The 11790-nt window shown below is 39.8% G+C and overlaps 1 protein-coding gene across 1 annotated transcript; it reads right to left on the reverse strand.

Moving 5' to 3' along the window:
* Positions 1-559: 559 nt before the first annotated feature.
* Positions 560-6135, reverse strand: vgll4l (vestigial like 4 like). The gene is made up of 5 exons (XM_084727861.1): positions 5954-6135; positions 3494-3617; positions 3148-3400; positions 1528-1612; positions 560-1379 (listed from the first exon to the last, which is right to left on the reverse strand). The coding sequence occupies exons 1-5, from the start codon at positions 6018-6020 to the stop codon at positions 1078-1080; spliced, it is 831 nt and encodes a 276-aa protein (XP_084583987.1). The 5' UTR covers positions 6021-6135; the 3' UTR covers positions 560-1077.
* Between the last annotated feature and the right edge of the window lie 5655 nt (positions 6136-11790).

The following is an 11790-nucleotide window of genomic DNA, read 5'->3' on the forward strand; positions in this document are numbered from 1 at the left end:
CTACTGCTTTTCATATTCCTATCCAGGATTCAAGTGTACAGGAAATATAAAGGGATAAGATAAATAAATGACAATTTATAGAAAAAAATAAATCAAAACAATTAAAATGTTCAGAAAACTTACAGAAATAAGTTAAAACAAATCATCTTGAAAACTAATTTTACTTAAAATCCATTTAATTATTGTTTCCTATTTTGTTATGTATATATATATATATATATTCTTTTGTATTTCTATTTTAATTTCAATTTAAAAATGTTTCAAAATGAAGAAATTCCATTAAATGAACATAGATTTTAAAAAACGTACATATTATATGCAATAAATATATAAATAAATATATTTTAAACATGAGAAATTAAATGAAAATGCCTTTAATTGTTGTATTTATGTCTATTTGTATTCCCAAGTTTTTTTTTAATGAATGTATTTTCTTTATTCAACTTTATATTTTCATGTTTATTCTTTTTCAAATTCATTCTTTTTTTGTGGCATTCTTGTGAGTCCACAGATGACAACATATAAACATGCATTTACAAATAAGAAACACACAAAACTGTTCAAGAATTTCACAAATTTTAATTTTTAAAGTCTTTTTAAAAGTCTTTGTTTTGTGTACAGCTTATAAGCATAATATAATACAGCAGATAGGCATGTAGTCATTCAGACTGTAAGGAACCCAGGTGTATCAGAATATAAATATAATACAAATGAAACTGTGACATCTGGACTGCATTAAAGGAATGACACAAAATCGAAGAAATGTAAAGGAATATCTGGCTGATTTTTCAATCACCCCACATCACCATCTACAGGATCTCAGACACTATCGACAAGCAGAGGATTAGAAATGTAACGAAACAAGGATGTCCCAATTCGTGCTACATTCGTCTGTGTCAGTGTGTCTTGAATTTGGACACTCGGCAGTCCAAAGGGACAGCACTCCTGCATCTGTTAGCTCGCCCTCTCAGCGTTAGCGCCAGCGTTTCCATTGCTCAACAAGCAGAGCTGCACGCAGTGAAATGTTTAAAGTCACAAAAGTCCAATTTCTTCCCACGTCTGAGGTCATTTTCTGCTTTAATTGACAGACCAGTGGCTGGAGGTCGGCGATGAGCTGCTGGTGGACTCTTTGTGGGACTGATTGGGGCTGTGGCTGTAGGTGGGGGAGTGAGTAACGCTCGGACTGCTGGGAGGTGTGGAGGAACAGGAGGAGGACTTGGACTTGATCTGCAGCCACTTGTCTCCCAGAGCCTTGGCAAAGTGGTCGTCGACGGACAGGCTGATGGAGAGCTGCTGGGAGCGAGCCTTCGGGTAGTTCACGCCGAGGCTCCTCTGGAAGTGCTCCTCGACCACGTGGTCGTAGTTGCATTTGTTGATCACTGGAGGAGAACAATGATTGATCAGACACACACCCTCAAAGAGTGAGTCAGTAAAAGTGACTGGATATCTGCATTATGATGTGTGTGTGACGACTAGGGAGTGGCTGTCTGGTATAGGTGAGCTCATTCACGGGGGTGTGAGACTGACCTGATGATGAGTGTCCTCTGTGGACCTCAGACCTGCAGGAAGGATTTCTTGATGAGGATACGCAAGTGATCACAGAGGGACGCATCTGAAAAACAAACAAAAAGAAACAGATGTGTCATCAATCAAGGGCGGATGTAGTCAGTTTGTGGCCTGAGGCAAACAGGCATGAGGCCTTCCACATCTCTTGTTCTCCTGGTTTTTCAATCAGAGTCATAAAAATAAACTTTGTGCAGTTGAAGCTGTTCCTTAGTCTGATGGATACTTCTGTATCTCTTGCCAGACAGCAGCAGGATGAACAGGCTGTGTATGTGTGTCTTTTAGTGTCCTCCTTTTTTCAGCAGCATCTAAACACCATGCCAAGATGTCTGTTTTACAAGAGTTCGCTGCTGTCCTCTGGGGCTTTTCCATGGGCATTTTTGGCCGCACGTGTCAAACTATGCTGTGCTGATTTGCATCGCTAAGCTGTGCTGAGTCACACCCAAAATGGACCGTCTCTGGTGTGGGCCAAAGCCTGCTGCACCTATTTCCAAGCGGGCTACGGTTCTTGTGTCTCTCGAGAGCAGACAGAAAGTCATTTGTGCGTTTGTGGCTCTCCTGTGTCCCTGTGCTTTCAAATATCAGGCCCATTTTAGTGTTCCGTTTCAGTTGATAGGAAGTTTCTTACTGATGAAAACCCAACATTTCCAGATTTTACTGCTTCAAAATAAAAGCTTTCAGATAAAAAAAAATAATGGCGGCACCTTTATTGTAAAGAATTAATAGGAAATTAAGTGATTATTTGCCATTTTACACGTAGAGCTTAGCTTGTCTTCAGTTAAAAGACACACCTACGAGCAGGTAGCCCTGTTGTAATAGAAATGCAAGTCCCTGCTGAGTCAAACCAAGCTGGTACATGTGTATGGAAAAGGGAATCATTTCACCCGATGCACAATAAGATCGTGGAATAGTCCAAAGGAGGGAAGACATCCTGAATGAAGCACTCTGATGTAATTTTAGGATTTTTAAAAAGTCATAACTAATTTGGAAAAGGTTTAAAAGTTTATAAGGTGTTTTATGGGTCCTTGGTAGCTTGGTTCCTAATGCAACTGAAGAAGAGCTTTCTGCTTTAATAACAGCCACCCTCTCCTCTCTACTTTTAAAAATGTTAAATATCACCTAAACCTGACTGCACTTCATCCTATTACAGCAAAACCATGTACAAAGTTCAATTTGAAAAGCAAATTGATTTGAAAACCCATTAAACTGGTTGGGTTTGCCCATGAAAAAGTCAGATCCCTCCCAGCGCAGTGGCATATGCAGGTCAAAGAGAGAGCAGTCTGTTTGGTCTTGTTGATGGCATTCCTCCCTCCATTGCTCACATTTTCTTCCTGAATCCTGCTGGATTGCATAGCTCGGACAAGCTTAGGCCTGCGCGAGCTCCTGGAAGAAGAATGTCTGTGCAGTTGGATTCACCGACTACAGATGGGAGATGTTATGTACCACTGCTGTGGTTAGCCTGGAGCTACACTGAGACAACAAAGGGACATGCAGTCCTGCCACTTTTCATAAGTTATGGAGGCACAAACATCACAAAAAATCACACTCAGTACTCTGGGGACACTTATTTTTTTGGTGAATTACCTGTATTTGATTGGTAGTGGGGCTTTTAGTCTTTTCCTCTGTGCTTTCTGGGTCTTTTCTCGGTTTCTTGATGAGGGCAAGGGGTTCGTCCATGACCGGTGTGTAGTACACATGGGTGGGCAGAGGGCTGGTGGGGCTGGGTGTTGGACTCCAGGTGGACGTGGGGCTCGGCGGTCTGTTGAACACCGCCGGCGCTGCTGGTGCCGCTCTCTGGACGGCTCTGCCGCTGCTCCTGCTCAGTGCCCGCTCCCGCCTGGAAAACATTTATCCATCAGAAAATGTCACATCTCTTTGCATTTGAATGTTGAATTACCGTCGGAAACGTGAATGCACCAGTTTCACCAACCTTTCCTCCAGCGTCAGACCTCTCTCGTGGCTGCGCTTGCGTTTGACTGGGTACACCGTCGGGCCTCGGGCTCGGTCATTTGTGATGTGCCTGTATCTGTCTTCGCTTCTGAGATGGGGCTGACCTGAAAGACAAAATGAAATTGAATTTCAAAAACACAACCGCACCAACTGTTTTGGCCATGGTTCAGTACCTCTAGCAAGTCAAATGTCCTTTTACTGGCAGTGATGGTTTTACTACGCTGATGAGTAACTACTTGTTTTGATACGTGACATCAACCTGCATGACTACTATTCGTGGGAAAAAGTTTTTTTTTGTCACCGTTAATTGTAAACTCCGTTAACTTGTAGAACTCGATCTACCTGATCAGTGAGCGTTACAACACTACACAGCTGATTCAGTGCTAACGGTAAATGTTGTTTTTCTGCATAATGTTGGCATTCAGCCCTATCGCACGCAGTCGAAAAGCCACAGTGAACAGGTTTTGTTATGATGGGACGGGGTGATACTAATCTAACAGCTTTTTTAAAAGTCTTTGAGGACCCTGATTTGGGCGGCACCCGTTTGTGAACGGGCCATTAGGGAGAACACACACACGGGATTTGTGCAATTACACAAGTTCAAACACATCAGAGAGAAGCTGATGATGTCAGTGATGTGTGTATTCAGATCGCAACTTAAACCCACCAAATGATTTTAAAAGGACATTTCACCCCTAAATAAAAATGCACTACTCTCACATGTGGTGCTGTTTATCCAAGTTAGTTTTGGTGTGAGTTGTCAAGTTTTGGAGATATTGGCTGTAGAGATGTCTGCCTTCTCTCTTATATAATAGCACTAGGCAGCACTTTGCTTGTGGTGCCAAAAATACATTTGAAAAACTCTCTTTCTACAGTAGAACCTACCTGAACTACTTTCTTTCAACTAAAATGAAAGTAGTAACTGCTGACAACAAGGTGTGTTGATTATCTTTAGTAACTGGGTCGTAATTTCTGGAAAGGGAAGTGCAATGTAATGCAATGTATTCTTTTGGCTTTTTAAGCAGCACAAGCAGATGCTTTGTAGCCCTAATTTTTTTTGGAGAAGGCAGACATCTCTACAATAACTCTGCAACTCACACCAAAACAATCTAGATAGATAGACAGCACTACAAACCAGAATATGTGGGGGTTTTTTATTTGTGGGGTGAGCTGTCCCTTTAAAGTGTTTCATAAAGGCAGGTAAAGTTGAATCAAAGCAGCAGGGGTAATACTTTAAAATCCATCTGCTGTCCGAGCTCTTTGTCTCACATGTTCACAACAGTCTTGCATACAGTCAAAACACAAAGCATTGTTTGAAAATGTAATGGCAGCCTAATTACACCGTGGCCCATTGTTTGACTGTATGTTCAGTTCACACCTGAAAAATCCACACTGATGGGGCAGCAGGACTCCTTCAAAACTCCTCTGACTGTATTTAAATCTGCCAGGCAGCGTTTTAAAAGAAGTCACAAGAACATGTGTTGAAATGAAACAATGAGGTGATTATCTGATTTGATTTGTAAGACAATAAAAGCTGTTCACAGTGTATTCTTCACTCCAGTACGCATTTCCTACTGAACACTCCAACACCTGTGAGCTGCTCCTGCACACAGAGTGCCATTGAAGAGGAGGTGGGGGGGGGGGGGGGGGGGGGGGGGGGCAGGTATAACCACACCTATGCTGATTTTCTAATGCCTCAGGCATGGATATTTCTTCCTTATTAGCACTATGACTAGAACTGCACTGCCTGACCTTCTGTTTAGCTGCGTAGAACCAGATTTTAAGCTGTTTGATGCTTTTATGATTACAGTACGGGTTGGATGTTATACATTTTATACATTTTAATGTATTTGTCCTTTATGAGTGAGTGGTTTTTACTATTTCTGTTCTCTTCTGACTTTGTTTAAGTGAGCTCACTGGGACAAATTCCAATCAAACATGTCGATATGGCAATTAAGCACCGAGTCTTGAGATTTTTATGGATATCCAACAGAAACACAGCACGGTTTTGAGTGAGAGCACAATGTTAAAAAGGCTATATGTGTTAATAGGGAGGACTTTATTCTTAATTCTAAGTAGATTTCCTCTGTGAAATCTACTTAAAGCTTAAAGATATTCCTCAAAGTATGTTTTAAAAGTTGAACATTCTTGTTAGTGTGTATCTTTCACGTGACTGTCATCACATCTTTCCATTTGGTACTGGATTTAAATTAATATCTTATATAACGAAGGTAGATGTCACTGTATAATGAACACAGGCATTATATAGAGGTGTGACATAAGATCTAAACATGTAAATATACATAAAATATAAAAATAACACAAAAGAGTTATAACATAACTGTAGCAGAGACATGTTTCCACTGATCAAGGTATATACAAGTGTTCACCCACATCAAGCAACTTATGGCAATAAAAGAAAAGCAGTAATATATCTTACCTTCTAAAATGTAGACCTTGAAGCCGCTGCTCATCCGAGTAATGTAGTGGAAATTGGCCACGGCCATGTCTGCTCGTCTTTGTCCGAGTGAACACCTTGACTGCTGGATCCCACAGGACACAATGAGCCTCAGTGTGAGATTGTATTGGACAGGTAATGAGATGCTGGCTCTGAGCTCGGCCAGGTAAAGTATCAGGTGAGTGCAGATAGGTGCGCTGGCTTCCCTGTGACTCACTCCTCGCGTTCAGATTGGCCGCTGCCTGGGCCAATCAAAGGCCCTCATTCTCTCAGGTTGTTATTGTCCTGAGGGTAGAATGAGCTCACAGGTCTCAAAGGTAGAAAGTGGTAAATGTCAGAGTACCACAAAATCCACACTGATTAGAGGAGCTTTTACTTTATTCAACGCTCTCTTTTCATAGATATATCATAACATAAAAACAGCTTTTCAGATTTCTCCCTGAGCCATGAAAAAAAGTGAAGTGTGCCTTTTGTTTCCTTCCATGTAGTCAGCACCTGTCCCCCCCTCCCCTCCCCTCTCCTCCTACCTAATCTGCAATCTCACCAAACTGCATTTTTTCGAGCTCTTAGCCCACCGGAGCTCCAGTCATTCCACTGACCTGCCCATACACGCACGCAGGCAGCTGTACTGTGAGCCTGCCTCACCAGTAATCCAAGGGCTTTTGTTGATGGCCAGACAAAGACTCCTAAGTCCTGAAAATGCTGCTGCCATGAGAACAATCTCGCCTGAACATAGCGAGGAGTCTGGCCACACGTAGACACTCACTCACATACTGTGTGACATGAATTCTGCTGACAAAATAATTAAGACTGTAATTAATATGGGGATTTATGATATATGCAAACATATATCTTTTCACATTAGAGCACTGAGAGTCTATAAGTGATCTTCTGCCCTGCCTTGGAAATTTGATGACATATTAGTCTGTCTCGATCCGTCTAATACTGCCACTGATTATTATTCTAACGTGGTGATAACAGCTGCCAAAGAAGATTGGTTCAGAAATGAGACAGAGCTGCACATATAAAGGTCTTGATGTGAACACATGCATGGAAAGTCTAATGTTGAGTTCAGTTTAAGCTCGACAGTGCCTCCCAAAGTCAAGTCCTGCAATAACATGCAGAACTTATCACAATGTGTCAAAGCAGAGTCTGTGAGAAGCTTACAGATTCATATTTCCAAAATGTTTTACATGTCTGACTAATTGTGTTTTATTTAGCTTTTGTGTGCACAAAAAGTGAAAAACTCTCTCTGACTGTGTCTTTGTATGTTCTGATGTGCACTTCAAATAGCCTAAGCCAAGGGTGTAAAACACACTGGTCCACCAAAGGGTTCAATTTGGCCCACTGAATCACAGATCTGAATACTGAACATTGTACAAAATATCGTCAGTCAGCAGCTTCTGCACAAAGTCTGTAACAGACTTCTATCTTAAAATAATATTGGTGGAACAAGCTGTTTAAAAGTCATGAAAGTAAAATAGTATATTGTTGATCAGTTTCAAAATACATCCAATGATCAGTGATCGGTGTATAATGCACATGTAAACTGAGACATTGTTGAAATTGCATTTTTATTTTTCTGAGGACATCTCAGGTTGTTCATCACCTGTTTTGTAAATGGATGGTTCATTAATTGTGACGGTAAAAGTACTAATAAAATAAATGTAGTAAAGTAAAAAGTGCAATATTTGATATTTGATAGAAGTAGAGGTGTGAAATTGCATGAAAATTAATTTGTTCTTTAGTACAGCGGTGAACTAAATGTACTTATTAACATTCCACCACTGATGGCAGATTCCATGCAGTGCAAACATTTGAAAATTTGAGGAAGCTGAGTGTAAAATGTGTGGAATCTGTGAGTGACATGTTACCATGTCTTTCTTGTTTTGTAGCATTATTTCTCCTCATGTCTGTGCGTCAAACAGCCAAAAACGTGCTTCTCAGGATGTTTTGTTTACTATACTGATGAAATTTCCATCCGCCTTAATGCTAAAAAAGAGAGATTTAATCATAGCCACAAACTGTAGGTATATTTTAAGTGTGTTACATTTCCAGAAAAAGCACTCCCACTCTGTCTAAAGCAGCCATTAAGATAATGTAATTCTCCCATATGAGAAACTGTAACTGCAGTGCATCTAACAGAAGAAGTCTGAAGTGTTTCCACTGCAGCGTGTTGTGTGAAGCAGGTAGCCACGAAAAAAGGTGTCAATATTTAGCTAATAATTAATATTAATCATATAGCACAAACTATAGACCATATATTGATAGTGCTGATCATATAATAAATAATGATAACAAGTTCTGAGTGACGTGAGTTCCTCTTTATGCAGAGGAGGCGTCTTCAGAAATGAATAAACCCACAGCAGAGATTGATGAATTAATCAATTAATAAATTAATTAATACAAGCACTGATAAAGCACTGTAAAACTGTGCTCTTACTAACACAGTCTACAGTTTTACATGTTTTATGTAACTACAATAAGGAAATGTACTTCTGTATTAAAAGTAAAAGTACTCGGTGAAGTAACTTTTCCCCTGTGACTGTTACAGTATTTTACCATTAGACTGTTGTGACTCATGCAGGTTTAGGTGGAGCTCATTCTGAACTATTTTGTACTGGACTGCAACTAATGATTACTGTCATTATGGATTTATTTCTCCATCAATCGATTGATTGTTAGATTTGTAAAAGTTCTGTAAATAGTGCGAAATGCCGTCACAGAGTGACACCTTCACAACGTTTGTTCTGTCTGACCAACAGTCCAAAGCTCTAAAATATTAAAAATAATAGAGTCAACAAATCTTCACATTTGTGAAACTGGAGCCACGAAATGTTTTTACATGAAAAATGACTGAAACGACTATCAAAGTCGGCAATTAATTTTCTATCAATCGACTAATCATTTCAGCTTTACTTGTATAACAGTTGTATAATTAAACTTAAAATATTAGATTAGAAGTCTTTATTTGTAAATAAAACTGTTAGATAAATTTAGTGCAATCAAAACTACAGTGTTTGCCTCTGAAATGTAGAAGTATCTAAAATATATCAAAGTATCTCAAATTTGCAGTTGAAGCACTTGAGAACTAGCAGAAACATTCCACCACTGAAGGATGGAGAACGTGTTGTTTACTGTACAGAAATCTTGAAAAACACGTTTGCTCAGCGGCAGATTCCATACAGTGTAAACATCTGAAAATTCAAGGAACCTGCCTTTAAAATGTAACAATGTGTGGAATCTGTGAGTTACATATGGCCGAGTTTTTCTTGTTCTGTGGTGTTATTTATCCTCGTGTCTCCACATCAAACAGAAAGTCTTTTCCTGGTCTTTTGTTTGCTATAATGACAAAATGTCCACTGGCTCCTCATGGTTAGAAAAGAAACTGATGATTAAAAATGATGTACAGTGTATTTTGTTTCGATGCATAGAAATACTGGTCCACTGTATCTAAACCAGCTGTTACCACAAACTCCAGATGTTTCAGGTTCTCATGCTCCTGCATGATAAATTGTAAGTTCTCTAGTGGATACAGAGAGAAGTGTTTCCTCTGGAACATACTGTATATGTGAAGCAAGGAGCTGCTAAAAATGAACACTGGTATTTAGGTCATAATTTATTATAAAGTAGTTTTATTATTTTTATCAAATGAGGACTGAAACTAACAGACATTAATGAGACAAAACATACTGTAGAGCATATGTCTAATTAATGATGATAATGATCATGATTCTATTATTATGTTATTATTAGATTTATTTTTTGCTGCATGTTTACAGGCACTACTGAGGCATGTTCAGAAATTAATAAACTTGTCGGTGAAATGGCAGAAATACTGGACTGAACCTGAAAGGTGTTGGGTTTAACATTCACTGATGAACCAATAAATAAATAGATAAATAGCATGCATTAAAAAATCAAATAGAAACACTTATTTATCCATGCAGAAAAGGTTATTAGGCTCATGCAATAATGACAAGCATATTAACGGGAACATGCATATTTTTGCAGCGCTAAAATATGCACATTCATAAATTGTCATTATTTTGTCAGTAAAACCATTTTTTTGGAGTGTTAGCATCTGTCTCTACCAGACATTATTCTACTGGTTCAGCTAAGAAAAGCTCTCAGCATGAATGTTGTGTTGATTCACTCCTCGTCTTTACGGGTCTCACTCACCTCTGCAGAGAGGGACAGAATATGGAGGAACCCTGCAGTAATTTCCAAGTCAGCCAGATTTAGAGTTGTTGAATTAAAATTCCTTCACAGACCATATATAACTCCCTCCAGAATAACAAAAACTAGAGCCAAGCTCCTCTGATCTATGGTGGCGTGGTTGATTCATGCGTTATGGCGCGGCCCTGCAGTCAAGTCCTGTTGGTCAGAACGTTCGATCTCAGTAATAATGAAGATAAATCTCTCTCTTTTACTCTGTGGTTTGCTTGCCAGGGTCAGAAGAAGACAGGAAAATAGTACGCCTCGCATTTTTGGCAGCTGCAAGAGTGATTTTATTAAAGTGGAGAATTTGTGAGCAGAAATATTTCTCAATAGAAACATGGTTATTTCATTTTTTAAATCTTGGTATAGAATAAATAGCTGATATTCTTTGAATTGGGATCAAGGTTTAAAACATGTTTCAGCATTGCGTATTGGCAACTAACACAGACTAGTACTGAGCAGCTCTGAGTGGATTTTTAAACCTTGGCTCCCCCATATACGGTTTATTATAATGAAATGAATAATTAATTGTAAGGCACTGTACTGCAGTGATACTCAACTGGTAGCCTGTGTGCCAAATCTGACTCCCGAAAGGACGGTGGGTGGCCCTCTGACCACAGTCCGCGATGAAAATAAAATGATTCACACTGTTTTTCCAAGGAAGGAAGGACAGATAGGCCAGTTTTGTATGATGGGATAAATGAGGCTGTTTGTAACAGAGAAGGCTGATGGTGTTTGTGCAGAGCGCAGTAGGATCAGACTGTGAGCTCTGCAGAGGAAGAAAACCATTAAGCTGAAGAGGAGCCCAAGCTCTGCAGAAATGAGGATAATTCTGAGCCCATTAACGTAATTTACAACGAAAATGCAGTAAAATATCTGTCAGTGTTTGCACCGAGTTAGTTTAGTTAATAAGTTGATGAGTCCATTAATTTCAAACTAAGGAATTTCAAAGAAAGATGAGTTTTGGGCTGTTTTTTTTTTAATGTTTATTGATTTAATAATGTTATTAGAAATATTTGTTTATGAACTGGCCCCTGGGTTCCTGACATTTTACAAAAGTGGCCCCCAGGCAAAGCAAGATGAGCATCCCTTCTGCACTATAACCTTCTACTGTGTTGTTATGGTGTGCCATAGTAACAGCTTGTACCTCTTGTTGTTTTTGTTGTGGTTGTTTCATTGTTTCTTCCCCCCCGTTTTTAATGTAAAAGTGTGAGAAAAAGAAAGGAGTAAATGCACTCAGCAGCACTGGGTCAGTCACCATCACGCAGTTCAGTTTCCACAGTAGAGGCCTGGGTCTCCCTGGGGGTCTGTGTTGATCACTGGCTCCAGTGGCGCATCTCTCAGCCTCTTAAAAAGGCTAACACCCTGTGTCAGCGGCCTGAAACCACACAGCCTCTGCTGTCTTATTGAACACAACATGATGCAATATCCCTTCAACAGCCTCATGCACCCTGTGGAGGCAACAGCCGGCTCATGTCTGACAGTGAGCGACGCCCCTGTCACCCTGCTCTCATCAGCACCACCATCATATCCAACACAGAGCTGCTGCGTCAAGTCGCACACACACAGGCTGAACAGAACAGGAAGTCTGATCATAA

Source organism: Lutjanus erythropterus, chromosome 10 (genome assembly GCF_056507025.1).
Source record: "Lutjanus erythropterus isolate fLutEry1 chromosome 10, fLutEry1.hap2, whole genome shotgun sequence".
NCBI lineage: Eukaryota > Metazoa > Chordata > Actinopteri > Lutjaniformes > Lutjanidae > Lutjanus > Lutjanus erythropterus.

Bases quoted from the DNA above. Each gene is read 5' to 3' on its own strand.
- vgll4l (XM_084727861.1), bottom strand. From the start codon at position 6,020: ATGGCCGTGGCCAATTTCCACTACATTACTCGGATGAGCAGCGGCTTC. The intron at 3,401-3,493 runs GTTGGTGAAACT...AATGTTTTCCAG, and splicing joins GGTCTGACGCTGGAGGAAAG to GCGGGAGCGGGCACTGAGCA. The intron at 1,380-1,527 runs GTCAGTCTCACA...GTTCTCCTCCAG, and splicing joins CAGAGGACACTCATCATCAG to TGATCAACAAATGCAACTAC.